General features: G+C 48.5%; 1 protein-coding gene across 4 annotated transcripts in view; it reads right to left on the bottom strand.

Annotated features, from left to right (window-relative positions):
- Positions 1-1663: 1663 nt before the first annotated feature.
- Positions 1664-15155, bottom strand: part of LOC135250899 (FHF complex subunit HOOK-interacting protein 1B-like) — a 33882-nt gene continuing 20390 nt past the window's right edge. For 3 of the 4 annotated variants that reach the window (XM_064327701.1, XM_064327700.1, XM_064327703.1), the window contains 6 exons: positions 13924-14003; positions 13050-13219; positions 11402-12715; positions 11051-11229; positions 9175-9337; positions 1664-6933 (listed from right to left, as the gene is read on the bottom strand). In XM_064327701.1, the coding sequence (XP_064183771.1) occupies positions 6623-6933; positions 9175-9337; positions 11051-11229; positions 11402-12715; positions 13050-13219; positions 13924-14003 (2217 nt within the window). In that variant the 3' untranslated portion in view covers positions 1664-6622. Of the gene's footprint in view, positions 6934-9174; positions 9338-9803; positions 10356-11050; positions 11230-11401; positions 12716-13049; positions 13220-13923; positions 14004-15155 lie in introns of those variants that run through there. The other variant, XM_064327704.1, reaches the window with a different exon arrangement.

Raw genomic sequence — 15155 nt, 5'->3', positions numbered from 1 at the left:
CCTGCTGGTTGATTGGAAGCCCACAAATTAGCCAGTTATGCTGCAAATGAAGAGTCTTCCTGCAACTCATGTCTGGGTAAGCCTGACTTGCAAGCTGTCGTGCAAAAAGGATTGGCCTCTGAGGGCGTGCTGCAGGACACACTTGAATCAATGGCGGAGTTTGCGATAAGAGCTGCTGCATTCCAAAATGGGGAGAAAAAGGAAGAGGGGATTTTAATAAAAAATAAAAAATCTAAAATAAAAAATTGTTTGGCCCATAACCAGATAAACGTTAACCTAACCATTAACCATGGATGCAAGCTTCATACATCTAAGTGCGACTTGGTGCCTGTGACATATCCCAAAAGACTATTTTAAGATTCATCAGTAAGAGGACACTGCCACAATCACTACTCTGAAATATTTATATGACCAGAGCCATTTCCTCTACATCCAGAGAATGTGAATCCAGAGTTTACTGCACAAACGCATTTTAACACAATAATCGGAACCTCTTACCTCCATCTGATTACATTTAAAATGATTCTACAATTATCCATGGTCCTGTCTTCTCTGGGGGCACTTACTGTATAATGACATATAATATGTGAAAAAGGAATTATCCAAAATCACCTGTGCATTTCTATCAGCGGTCCTTAAACCCAGGTCCTGGAGAGCCACAGTGTATGCTGGTTTCCTTTTTTTACAACACATATGTATATGAACGCGAGTGGCACCACCTGTTGGGAGTTTTGGGGCAAGCCTATGAAAGCCTACCGTGTTTAACTATGAAACTGGTGTGTACAACGAAAAGTGAAATCCGTGTCAATCAGTGAATCTCAATATGACATTTAGAACTGCCACTGAAAAACTGGCATTGTTGATGCAATCTATAACTTACCATCTAATTTATACCTTCTAAGTTTCTAAAAATATTATTTTTATACATTTATGTAAAAATGTAAAGTAGAGAAGAACTTGCACTGATACGAGGCCTGGCAATCAGTTCCAAGCATTAATAACTGTTTAGTCCCCTAAACGGATTGCCAAGATATCTGAGGTGTTCAAAACAAGACCTGATACATATAAACTCTTTTAGGGCCCAGCACTGTATGTGCTTCTATCAGTATCACAATATTCCATTATTTCTGTCAAGCATTTTTGCTATACAATAGTTAAACATCTAATTACATGCCGCTTCTTAGATTGCACATACACTGCAGGCAAAATCAATGAGCTAGATGGGCTGCTCTGGCCACAGAACATGCTCTTATATATTCTTGGCCTCAACCACAGGGGATATGATTGATGCTAAGAGCAACTGACTAAATCCAATCCCAGTAAAAGTGATGTCACGCCTGCCATTCTGTGTAATACAGTCACGTTGAATTTAAGGGCATTACCAATTCAGCAGCTATGTCAGCCTGACGGTCAGAAGTATTATCAGGAAAACAATAGTTTACTCAGTCGTGTTCAGTGGATATGCAGGGCTGTTGTAGTAACTGTGGGTAACAGCAATGTTCAGTATCTGCAAAAGACCATTCATTAGCTATGCTAACTGTGTGCCCAGATTGAATTGTTAAGCAGCAACAAAGATTGCAGCATAATCAAGAACGACCAGTAGATGCAAAAACAACAGCAAACAAGAGAAACAAAAAATGAACAGACCCCAGGACACAAGAAGTATTGCTAATTCAAACATTTATAAATTAATAAAAACATTCCCTTTAATGCTTCTCACAGCTTTGTCCCCACATTATTTTTGTTGTTTTAAATATATAAAAATATTTCTAACATTCATAATATTTTGTGGGTTCCATTTAGTTCTGTAGACTACATCTCTCATGGTCTTTTTTAATCAGTTCTGCTTGTACATTATTTACAGGTTCCAGTCTGTCTATCCACATATCAACACAGGTGGAGAACAAAAGCTGTTGCATAGATTCCAGAGGAGACATTTTCTTGTTAAAGAAAAAAAAAAAAAAAAACAGAATCAGTATTCAGCCAGCCAATCAGACAATTTGCCTGAGTGAGGCATGCTTCAGCTTTTTCAAGGTTTCTCTGCCACCCCCACTTAAAGATATTCAAAGATTTAACCGTGGAGCTGCAGACATCCCCTGGTTATAAATGCTCGTTGTAACGTCTGTGTTTGTTGCATTTCTGTGCAGTAAAATGTACAGTACATAGTGGCTTAACAGATACTATTTTACATACCATTCTCATTTTTCCCCCACACAAGATACAAACACAGATAGTCTACCTGATGCTTCTGACTTGAGTTTTCCTATGATGGGCCCAGCGAGGGATGCTGGGAAAAATGCGACTGACCAGGAGGGTATTTACAGTATGGCAGTGCCGACAGACCCCGGAGCGGATCAGGAAGGAGCCCGGTGAGCGCGGCGGGGGCCAAAGAGAGAGCATACAGAGCTGCTCTGACCTGCCCACTGTCCACAGGGGCGGCACAGTAAGACAGTTAGGGGTAGTAGGGGTAGAGCATAACTACAAAACAGGGAAGGGCGTGACAGGGCACCACGATATTACAGTGAATGGGGCGGGGGGGGGGGGGGGGGGCAGGGGTAATAGGCTGTTACAGATAAATTGGTATCCACATACGGTGGCCAGCTAAAGGGGTACTCAGGTAAGATGGTCAGCTAAAACAGTATCCAGATGAAGTGGCCAGGTAAGATAGCCAGCTGAGAGAGTATCCAGGTAAGATAGCCAGCTGAGAGTATCCAGGTAAGATAGCCAGCTGAGAGAGTATCCAGGTAAGATAGCCAGCTGAGAGAGTATCCAGGTAAGCTGGCCAGGTGATAGGGTATCCAGGTAATGTGGCCAGGTAGACAGAGACACCCTGAGAGAAGCCTGTTTGATGGCACCATTCACACAATGTGAAAATCAGGACTTCGGTCTTTTTTTTAATACAATACAATTCTATGTACACAAGAATTATAATTATTACCATTTATAAAGGAACAGTATTGACTGTGGGTCTTCTCTGGTACGGGACCAAAATAACACAGTAGTCCAGAAGCCCAGCAGCCCTCTTTAACCGTGATGTTCACCCCACGTTCTCACAAACAATCGTCACCTCTTGCCGTCAATTTAAGTGACGGATAAAAGAGCTCTTATTCTGTTTGCTAGCACCCGCACTGTTTGACAAACTGCAGCTGAAGGTGACCGACCGGTCAGGGCTGGACGTGGACTACAGGCTAAAGGGAGGCCCGCGGTGTACCTGTGTAATAGCGAGAACACTGTTTCCGGACCGGATGGTACCGATTGCCATGCTAACAACCTCTTTCCTTTCAGTACAACACTGCTAGTTAAATAACATGCGATACACGAAAACCAATTAAAAACACCGTCTGGCACTGAGGGGACATTCAAAAGCAATGTACAAACTTTAACGAAACACAAAGGAAATCATCTTCATAAATCGGAGCCGGATCGGACCGCGATGAGTTGTATAACTGAACTGCTCACTGTGCTCGAACCAGCCCCCCCAAAGCTAAAAACAAGGGGGATTACCCTCTGGGGGTGGGACGGAGTGACGGCGAGAGGGAGCTTATGAAGGCACACTCCTCCTTCCCCGTTTCTCTCTCCCTCCATCCTGTAGAGGCAGGTTGTTCTGGAGGCTCATCTCTTTCCCTTTCTCTCAAAAGATGACTCGGCAAAAAATAAAAATCGTAAGTAAATCCCCACTAACACACCACTGTTGCTTAGGCAGGTTTTTTTGGTTAAAATGTTTTGCATTAGAAAACACTCAGGCAAAATGCAGTAAAAGGAAACTAAAAATTAATTCAACTTTGTTTAAGATACAAAAAATAAAACTGACACTTATATGGCTTTTCAAAAGTAAAAAAAAAAAAAAAAAAGAATAAATCAATGAAAACACTGAACGGCTATGGTACAAAAACGTTTCTCCTTCAAATAAAAAAATGTAAAAAAAAACTCTGCAAAACTCTGATTGCAGTTACATGGGTATTTTCCAATATATCCATATTCTGATTGGCTGATTTACAGAGGGTCCTGGCACAACTTAATTCTCAATGAAGACAAAGACTAAATCTGACACAGTAACACTGCACCAGTGCATTAAGGACAGTGACACTTTTCTCTTTCAGTGACTCTATGAGGGACAGCAGACAGACCTGGGCATATTTGAGTGAGGAAGAGATGGCGCCACCTTGTCTGGACCGCACGCTCCAACGTCACAATCCGCTTTATTCAGCACCAGTGGGGGCTCATGGGAGTTGGAGTTCCAGCGGCAGTGGAGTGACAGCGCCATTGGGAGTGGGATCTACACAACCCAAACCCCAGGCTGCTGCACACAGGAAACGCACGCGCTTGTGCTACCGGGAATGCAGCTGACGGCGATGCAGTTGGGGGGTGACAGCTGGAGCGCTCATCCGCGCTAACGGATGCCTGACTCATTTTTAGAGTACGTGGGAGGGACCGGCAAAGGCTGCTTTCAAAGGGACAGGAGGAGAATCAAACCGCAGCTCAGTATCTCACAGACAGGGAAGCTGGGAGCGGTGGAGAAAACCAAAGCCGAACTTAAAAACGTGATGCTACGAAGTCGAGACTGGAATCGGCAGAGCGAAATTTAGGGGAACGGGCTGAAACGAAAGTCTGCAGGGAAACTGCTGCGAACCAATCTTGCGTTCTTTACTGGAAAGTGCTGAACAGACAGACTTTACATGTCCGAAAACACGCAAGCCTGAGGTTGGCACGACACAAGCAGCAATCTTTGTGCACTTCACTCCATCAAAAATCTACATTTTTCCACTACACTGTCAGGAAACTGCTGGTGCTCCCAGCACTTGTGTAAATTTGCAACACTATCAGCCCTAAAGTGCATTTGAAGTGTTACAGAAGTCTGGGGCAGGATTTTGAGGATTTTACCAACCGGTATCACCTAGTAGTTGATACCAGTTAACGGGTGATACCGGTCCCGATTTATAAAGGGGGTGGTGGATTAGTTTACCCCCCCCCCCTCGCTGTGCGCTGTCATAAAAAGATTAAGAAAAGGGTCTGTAACTAGGCAACTAGTAGACAGTATCTGGTTGGTGCGTGTGCCAAAAATAAATAGGTTTAAAATTAATAATGAAATATTTTTTTTTAATAACTGCTCACATTCAAACCATGAAAAAACAACTATGAGGACACAGAGAAATGAAAATATGTCTGAGCTTAACGGCAGACAAAAAAAATCAAAGTGCAAAGTTCAAAAAGCCATTTTGCAACTTGGAATTTTTTTGTACGAGCGGAGGCTGCTCAGACATATTCAGACATATCCAAATAAACTCTCTTGGTTTCCTCGTATTCTCTGATGGTTGGAGTGCAAGCAGTTTTTAACAATCTATTCATGCCTTACAATATGACTTGCAGTGAACTAGCCCCACCTTATAAGCAGCAGTCTTGTATTCCTAGAATTATCAGAGCTGAAATGTCTCTTCAGTTCTAAATTCTGTCAGTCTTCATGAGACTACATTGAGATACATTTTCGACCGAGACCCATTTTCAGATTTGGCTTTTTAGTGCCTGTGGCACTGGCACTATTTAATTATCCAATTAAAATGTGAATTAAATTATTTAAGGTGTCGTGCCTGTACCCTCGAAATTACCGTCAGGCAGATTTTGGCTTGCGCTCAAAGAGAAGGAAAAGTCTAAACACTGGACCTGGAGCAGTTTTAACTGATGCCATAGCAGTGCCCTCCCCAGCTTCTCTTCTCAAACACCAGCTGTGAATTCGCCTTCCTCGCAAGTCCAGGCACCCTGTACTGTTTCACACCATAAACCATCAGGCAAACCTGCATTCTGGCACTGGGCACCTGACTGTTTAAAGACTACAAACAGATCACCAGCAGTCAGACTGTGCCTCCTCTTGATATTGATACAAGTTGCTCTTATGATTTCAAATTTCACATTTGAAATCATAAGAGCAATTTAAAAAGTGATTTAAAAAGTGACATACTGAAATAAAACCGAGTGGTCACCCAGGTGTCTCGTCATGGAGGACCTGCTACTAATTTCTGAGAGTGTCTGCTGAACTCCATCTCCCATAAACACTCACACACCTATGCAATTTCTGAGAGTGTCTGCTGGACTCCATCTCCCATAAACACTCACACACCCATGCAATTTCTGAGTGTGTCTGCTGGACTCCATCTCCCATAAACACTCACACACCCATGCAATTTCTGAGATGGTCTGCTGGACTCCATCTCCCATAAACACTCACACACCCATGCAATTTCTGAGAGTGTTGGCTGGACTCCATCTCCCATAAACTCTCACTTAGCACTGTCCGAGCGTGCCTGCTGGGATAAGCTCACCCCATTCACCCCATAACCTCAGGTCAGTTTGTGCCTGCATATACAACTACGCAAATAGCCAGTACTGTACTGTGTGGACTCGTTAGGTCATAACCCAACATGGAGCCACAGGCCCCTCTTCCAAACCTGGATGTCACTGAGCCTCTTGTAAATGTATGTACACATAAATATTATATACATATGTATATATATATATATATTTATATATATGCACAATTTCCTAAAGCTGTACAGTGCTCCCTAACACGCACTTATTACAGAGTTTTTACAAAGGAGGATTTGGACGGCTCTGCGGTGCTCCCTGGCAGTCACTCTTCTGCCCCCTGGCTGCGGGGGAAAGGCATTGCGACGGCGTGTTCCTGTGCCAGGGCGGCCAGCTCCTTCAGGAACTCTGAGAAGACCACGGCGCTATACACCGCGTTCTTCACCCGCAGGGCCTCCGCCTGCTTCTCCACTCCCGAGGCCCCGCCCCCGGCTCCGCCCCGGAACAGCGCGCTGTGCAGGGATTGGCTGCCGTCCCGCACGTGAGCCAGGGCCAGCTGCGCCGCCTGCCGCGCCCGCGTGGGGCTCTGGGTGTGGCGGAGGAGCAGGTCCCCCAACGATGGCTTCCGGCTCTTCACTGTAACATATGCACACAAAACGAACATGTCAAATTCACTGAAAGTGTCACATTTTGGAGTGTTCTGAAACAAGATGGCCGCATCAACCAGGAGACTGCCACACAATGTCAGAGGCTGAGGTGAGTTCACCACCATCAAAAAATCACTTTGAGATGCTGATAAGAATGATTCATTATTATTACGTAGAGCTGTCACTGCCAGTCTATGCATTTACACAGATAATTTCCTGTATGTCAACTTGGTTAGAGGCCAAAAGAAGTTATTCCATTTTATGTCTTTCGATTTATGCAGGGATGGGAAATGCACACCTTTTATTTAATATTTGCTGAACCACCACATAATCAAAACCATCACTTCACTTGGGTTTTTCCTTTTTCTCTTTCACATTTTTGTTCACTATCTATCCTGCATTGTAGGACAGGGTCTATGGCTGCTTTTCTCAGTTCTCTGTAAGGTGTCTTCATCAGACCAGTCATGCAGCTGGTTGCAAATTTCATTACTTTACGAGAATATATTTACAGTCATCATGCCACACAGCAGAGATAACCATCGCCTCTGAGCTGGAATCTCAAGGGGCTTAATCACACAGGTAGGATGAATGAGGTGCTTATATAGCTCTGAGAATGACAAGAGCTGCATTTCTGAAAGTATGAGCGCATTTGTTAACGCTGAGTTTGGGTGATGCCAATTTTTCCATTCCGCAAATGTGTGAGGAATGCGAATTCAAAAATAAGAACACTGGCACGGATCCCTGACTTTCCAAAAAAAGAGAATAGCACGTTCTAATCTCTAATGAAACGCTTCAGTTAATATTTCTATATTTAGTTCACTGTTCAGTGTTTAAGCTACTTGTAAGAACAGCACATGTACTGGACGTTTTAATTCTTAAGGGAAATATGTTACTAGAAGCAGCACGCTACAATGAAAGGAATTAACAAATATGTGCCAGGGTGTAAGGAAGATTTGTTCATAAATTACAGGCGCATGTTAAAACCATAATATCACTGAAAGAAATGCTCATTTCTAACATATTTTCACTAAATGCAGTAATTATATTGACTTGTATCACTTTTTCTAATAATACAGAAGACAAACCAGAATGCCTTTTATTGCCTCACTTATTACAGTACGCTGGAAAAAACAAAAGATCATTACATCCCATTAAAAGATGCATGTGCATTCTATGAATTTGCTTCAGATAAAAAAAATAAAATAAGTTTGGGTTAAACCGAGTAGCATGAGTACTGTAATTTCTCATGTATCAATCATGCCAAATGCTTCGTTAATATAGAGTGACAGTATATCATGTTGCTTTACACGTGTTCCATAGGCTAGAGCGTTAAATAGCAAGTGTATTACAGCACTGCGGCGAGGGAAACATCTGCCCTACATAACGACGTACTTAATCCTAAATTGGTTATGCTGCTTACACGGTTACTACAACACAAGCTATTCAATTTCAAACGTCATCTGCTTAGCTGTAAAGAGAGGTCATATTCTTTGGATTAGCACACTGATGCGTTCATGGTGATTACGCAACAGGAAATGACAAGGGCCATTACTCATCTCATACAGAGATAAAAAAAAAAACACTGAAAAAAGAAAATGTTACAAGTGCAACATGGAAACAGGTAAAAAAACAAAAACATACTGCTGTGTCTTATCATAGGTTTAACAGAGACTAACTGAGCCATGTGCAGACACACACAAACTTACATACAAATGAACACACAACCACACACACAATAACACAAAGCTCCCAAATGGACTCTACATATGCATCACGATAAACGGATGACAAATGAAATGACGGCAGTCAGGGGACTGGCTCCACCAGTCCTCTCTGTAAAAGCCTGAGAAATGACCAGCACAGGAGTGCAATTTCTGCTAACAGGCTCTTCACTGTTCACTGATCGCTGCAGGCTCCCGGGTCTTAACAAGTCGTGAGAACACAGCGAGAGCGCTGCAGGCCCTTAACAGCCTATTCTCAAGAGTTAGAAAATCTTAGTTGGGCTCTTCCTGGAAGAAAGCAGGGACTGCTGAACAGCTGAAATTTCGCTCACTAAATGTACTACGACCAGTCCATCCGAATCCACGCTCTTACCTGACTGCCACTAACCCGTCACCCTGGCAACTGCAGCACAGAGCGAATCGGTTGTCTTGAGAATATGACCTGCTCTGCTCCTGCCCCACCCCACCCAGCCCCGCCCCCCAGCCCCACCCAGCCCGCATGCTCTCACCCAGTGAGTCGGAGCGGCGGAGGTTGGGCACGCCCACTGGCGAGTCGCCCCAGTCCAGCTTCCCGCGAGCCGCCAGGTACCGCCGGGCCTTCCGCAGCATGGCCGGGAAATCCTCCTGCGTGGCGGCAAACGCCTCGATGCGGTTCTTCACCGACCCCAGAACCTGAACGCGAGAGAGAGATTCAGTACAAACGCCTCGATGCGCTTCTTCACCGACCCCAGAACCTGAACGCGAGAGAGAGATTCAGTACAAACGCCTCGATGCGGTTCTTCACCGACCCCAGAACCTGAACGCGAGAGAGAGATTCAGTACAAACGCCTCGATGCGGTTCTTCACCGACCCCAGAACCTGAACGCGAGAGAGAGATTCAGTACAAACGCCTCAGTGCGGTTCTTCACCGACCCCAGAACCTGAACGTGAGAGAGAGAGATTCAGTACAAACGCCTCGATGCGGTTCTTCACCGACCCCAGAACCTGAACGCAAGAGAGATTCAGTACAAACGCCTCGATGCGGTTCTTCACCGACCCCAGAACCTGAACGCGAGAGTGAGAGAGATTCAGTACAAACGCCTCGGTGCGGTTCTTCACCGACCCCAGAACCTGAACGCGAGAGTGAGAGAGATTCAGTACAAACGCCTCGATGCGGTTCTTCACCGACCCCAGAACCTGAACGTGAGAGAGAGAGAGATTCAGTACAAACGCCTCGATGCGGTTCTTCACCGACCCCAGAACCTGAACGCGAGAGAGAGAGAGATTCAGTACAAACGCCTCGATGCGCTTCTTCACCGACCCCAGAACCTGAACATGAGAGAGAGATTCAGTACAAACGCCTCGATGCGGTTCTTCACCGACCCCAGAACCTGAACGCGAGAGAGAGATTCAGTACAAACGCCTCGATGCGGTTCTTCACCGACCCCAGAACCTGAACGCGAGAGAGAGAGAGATTCAGTACAAACGCCTCGATGCGGTTCTTCACCGACCCCAGAACCTGAAAGCGAGAGAGAGATTCAGTACAAACGCCTTGATGCGGTTCTTCACCAACCCCAGAACCTGAACGCGAGAGAGAGAGAGATTCAGTACAAAAGCCTCGATGCGCTTCTTCACCAACCCCAGAACCTGAACGCGAGAGAGAGAGATTCAGTACAAACGCCTCGATGCGGTTCTTCACCGACCCCAGAACCTGAACGCGAGAGAGAGGTTCAGTACAAACGCCTCAATGCGGTTTTTCACCGACCCCAGAACCTGAATGCGAGAGAGAGAGAGATAGACAAGGAGGTAGACGACCTGAGAGAGAGAGAGCAGTACAACGAGGGTACGAGAGGAGAAGGAGAGAGAGAGATTCAGTACAAACGCCTCAATGCGGTTCTTCAGTGATCTCAAAACTTCAGCTTATACGTGACAGAGATTCAGCTCAAATGCCTAGTTCCTATTCTGGGGGAGAGAGGGTGATCCAGAAAAGAGGGCCATTGGGAGGGCCCATTTTAGCCTTTAGTAAAAGGTGAGCGAGTGACCAATCACAGAGTTTTGAAATGGCAAGAAAAGCTTTTGATTGGTACACAGATGCAACAGTGACAAAACAGAGAACAGAAAGTGAATCAAAAGAAGAGTAAAAGGTATAGGAAGAGGAGTGGATGATGAGAAAGAGATGGGAACAAGAGATAAGAAACAGTGCAGAGAGGAAAGAGAGAAGAGAAAGGGAGCAGAGAGGAAGGAGAGAAGAGAAAGGCAGCAGAGAGGAAGGACAGAAGAGAAAGGTAGCAGAGAGGAAGGAGAGAAGAGAAAGGGAGCAGAGAGGAAGGACAGAAGAGAAAGGGAGCAGAGAGGAAGGACAGAAGAGAAAGGGAGCAGAGAGGACAGCACGCGCAGGTTCTGTACCTGGATGAGCGATTTGACGCTGGGCTGGAAGACCATGTTGGTGTTGAGGAGGAAGGAGCGGAGCAGGGGCTGGGGGTAGCAGGCCAGCTGGGCCAGGATGCCGGTCAGCAGGATGTTGACGTACAGAGAGTTCTGCAGCATGCACTCCAGCTTGGCAAACAGCACAGCCATGAAGGGTCCTGCAGGAAGAGGGAGGGGGAGAGAGAGAGAGATACAGAGAGAGAGAGAGAGAGAGAGAGAGAGAGAGACACAGATAGAGAGATACAGAGAGAGAGAGAGAGAGAGAGAGACTCAGCACTGGCACCACATTGCTTTAAACCCACCCTGCAGCCCGGGCCCTAGCGAGCTCACCTGTGTAAGGCTGAGAGGCGGGCTGTGTCAGGGGATGGGCGGGGCTCAACACGCCCGGCGCCGAGCTCTCCGCTTTGGGTTCGGCCGCGCTGAGGTCAGAGTCCGGCGGCGACGGGGGGCGGTCGTCCGCGAGGGCGGGGTCGGGGCCGGGGCCGGGGGTGGGGACAGGGGGGTCCCTGGCGGCGGCGTCCTCCGCCCCCCTCCTCTCCCGCACGCGGTCCTCCAGCTCGCGCAGCTCCTGGTGGAAGGCCTCGATGCTGATGCCCTGGACGCCCGGGTCACCGGCCGGCGGGCCCGCGGGCGCCCGCTCCAGGAGCTCCTCGATCAGGCTCTCCACCGACTCCAGCCCCAGGCTCGGCGCCGGCGGCTCCGCAGGTCCCACCCGCGCGTTCGGAGCCGAATTTGGTTTCGGGGCGGGCTCCGGGGCCTCGCTGGCGTTTGGTAAGGGCGGGGCGGGCTGGCCCTGACCCCCCTGAGCCGCCCAGCCCTGCTGCTTCGCCCCAGACGCGGGGGGCCGCCCCACGACCCCTCTGTTCAGCCCCGCCTCCCCAGGGGGCGGATCGCCTCCAGAGTCCCTCTTCACCTTCTTCACCTCCGACTCCGCCTCCTGCACGTCCGCACACGGCCCTCCCTGCCCCGCCCCGTTGTAAAGCGCCGCCGCCTGCGGTCCCTGGGGCCCCGCTGCGGGGTGGGGCAGCTGCGAGGAGGGCGGGAGGGGGCAGGGGCGGGGCTGGGGTGCGTGTTTGAGGAGGGGTGCCTCCCGCTGCAGGCTGCGCTTCTTGGTGCGGGGCGTGAGGCTGATGCAGTTCTTGCTGATGGTGATGTCCCACTCGCCGCTGTCCCGGTCCGAGCTGCCCCACTCCGAGCGCGCCGCCGCCACCACCGCCGCCCTCTGCTGGCCGGAGTCCGCGCCCGCGCCCGCCTCTCCGTTAGCCCCGCCCCCCGGGAGGGTCTCCGCGACGACGGGCGGGGGAGGAGGCGCCGGGGGCGGGACGGAGCCGGGGGAGGGGTCTTCCCCGTCGTAGGGGGCGGACCAGTCGCGGCAGCCCCAGGAGCAGAGCTCGATGCCCCGGCGCGCGTCCCGCAGGTAGGCCAGGTACCCCGTCTCCAGCTCCCCGGCCTCAGGGGCCGGGTGCACGGGGCTGTCCGGGGACAGCGGGCTGGGGCCCCCCCGGGGGGACGCCGGGGTCGTCTCCGAGCCCGACGGGGGGGACACCCCCCCTCCGCTGCTCTGCTGCCGGATGAAGAGGACCAGGCGGGACGGGGTGCTGGGTTTGGGGTGGACGGGCGACTCCGCGGTGGGGCTCCCCGGAACTGCAGGAGGGGAAAGGATGCCAGACATAAAGCATCATGGGAAATACTGGTCACAACAGCATGAATTACGCCGTGAGGAGGATCCATAACGGAACAGTGCAGTTAGTTACCGTCTACCCAGAAGAGGAAATTTGCCAAAGGTGTCACCATCAATGTTACGGTGAAATTACAAAAAGAAACACGTGCAGTTACTCCACATACACACAAAGACTGCATCGCATATCACTGTCCATATTGTCTTCTGCACCTGAAGACAACGTCAGCAAGAAAAAAAAACTATTAAATAACTGGACTCACTGAGCTCAATCATTCAGCATGTTCTCAGAGTCCTCACCTTTATCCCAGAAGGCAGGGTCGTCCTCCCGGTCACTAGAGGGCGCTGTGTCCAGGCGGCAGCACTCAGGGATAAGGGAGAGGAACCTATCGGCGGACTTGCCATAGATGTCCGTCTCCTTCACAGCACGCCTCTGGCTCAGCATGACGTGCGTGCAGGGGATCAGGTACCTGAACAGGGTATCAACACACTGTAGTGCTGCCTAAACAGTGAGCATCAACACACTGTAGTGCTGCCTGAACACTGAGCATCAACACACTGTAGTGCTGCCTGAACACTGAGCATCAACACACTGTAGTGCTGCCTCAACACTGAGCATTAACACACTGTAGTGCTGCCTCAACACTGAGCATTAACACACTGTAGTGCTGCCTCAACACTGAGCATTAACACACTGTAGTGCTGCTTCAAAACTGAGAATCAACAAACTAGCTTTCCCATAATATCAAACATCAGACTGTAGCTGTCTTAACGCTGGGCTTCAGCACAACTGCTGGCTTTTAAATGCACTCACGGGCACTACAGTGTGCATCACCCATGTAATCACGCTTGCACACGCAAACGCACACGTGCACACGAAAACACATACACGTCATTACCACCCAATGACCTTGTATTGTGCCCAAAAAACAAAAATAAAATAATCACAAATGACACAAAATGAAAATAACAGATTTTTGAATGGCACTCATGAAACACAAACACATTTGGGGAAGTCCTGAGACTAAATAAACGCGGAAATACAGGAAATGAAGAAGCCGAACGTGACCAGCAGACCCGCTCCGCTCTGGGTGTGGGTGTGGGCGGAGCCCTGAGCGGGGCGTGACTGGCAGACCCGCTCCGCTCTGGGTGTGGGCGGAGCCCGGGCACTCACCGGAGGACGAGCTGCAGCATGAGGTCTTCGCAGTTGAGGGCCAGCAGCGTGCGGAACAGGCTGAGGGACACCATGCACAGCTGTGGGAGGCACAGAGGAGCAGCCGGTCATGTGACCGCGGACGCTCAGGCAACCCTGGGCGCGAGGAGGGTTCTTCTGGTGCCTGGAGCAGCTCCAAAGGGGAGTGGCCTAGCCGTAAAAAATAACCCAAAACTCATGCCCTTTGGGAGCTAGGCCACACCCCTTTGGAGCTAGGCCCCTCCCATTGGCAGCATTGCCAGGCACCAGGAATACTGCGTCAGCAGTAACTCTGCAGTACTCTGACAAAACGGTGTCCAAAACTTCTGCATGCTCTTGCATAATTCCAGAGGCAATCACTGACAGCTCAACATCATTTGGTTACACCCAATGAGTAACCAATACTGAATATTTCAAGTTTCCACCTGCAAATGGTTGGCACTGGCACTGTTTTCTCACACAACTTTCACTTCCCATACAGTAAGTGCTGCACTGTTTTTGAAACATCAGCGTAGTTGATATGAAGTAGTACAACTGGATTTGTAACTCTGGAGTTGGAGGTTCAAAACCCAGGTGGGGCACTGCTGCTGTGCCCTTGAGCAAGTTACCCAACCTGAAGTGTTCTGCTTAACACATCACTGTAGAAATTGATTTTATGTTAAATTAAGCTGCAATTTAAGTCACAGCTAAAATGCCTAAATGTACGGCACTGGACGTAGCTGTAGAAACTGTTCATTGGGGTTTTCAAAGAAAATATAAAAAATGAAAATAAAAAGCTTTACCACAATAAAAAACTATAATCTTGGAGTATAAGGTCAATGGGAAGACCAATCTGGCATCAGTCACACTTCTTTGGATAACGAGTCAGTAAGAGGCCTAATGTAAGGCAGAGAGAAACACAGCACTCCTCTGGAGAACGGGGGGGAGGATTCGAGAGGATTCTCAATTCTCAGTCTCCCTTCCTCATTTTCTCTCTTCATTACTTCTCTCTTCTGTAGCGCTTTATCTCTTTTCGACTTCATCAGACCGTCTCTCCCTCAGGCATTCCCCTCTTCCTCTTTTCTCTCTCAGTGTTCCAGTCCAGCTTTACCTCGATGCATCTCTCGACCGCTGCTTCCCTCATTTCCCTCACACAGGCCCCTCCCCCCTCCGTCGATTCTAAAGGGCATTGTGTCATTTCTTTACACATTCAGGCCTTCGGTGTTTCCAATATA

The sequence above is a fragment of the Anguilla rostrata genome, chromosome 3 (genome assembly GCF_018555375.3).
Source record: "Anguilla rostrata isolate EN2019 chromosome 3, ASM1855537v3, whole genome shotgun sequence".
Classification (NCBI taxonomy): domain Eukaryota; kingdom Metazoa; phylum Chordata; class Actinopteri; order Anguilliformes; family Anguillidae; genus Anguilla; species Anguilla rostrata.
This window is presented reverse-complemented; position numbering and strand designations above follow the sequence as displayed.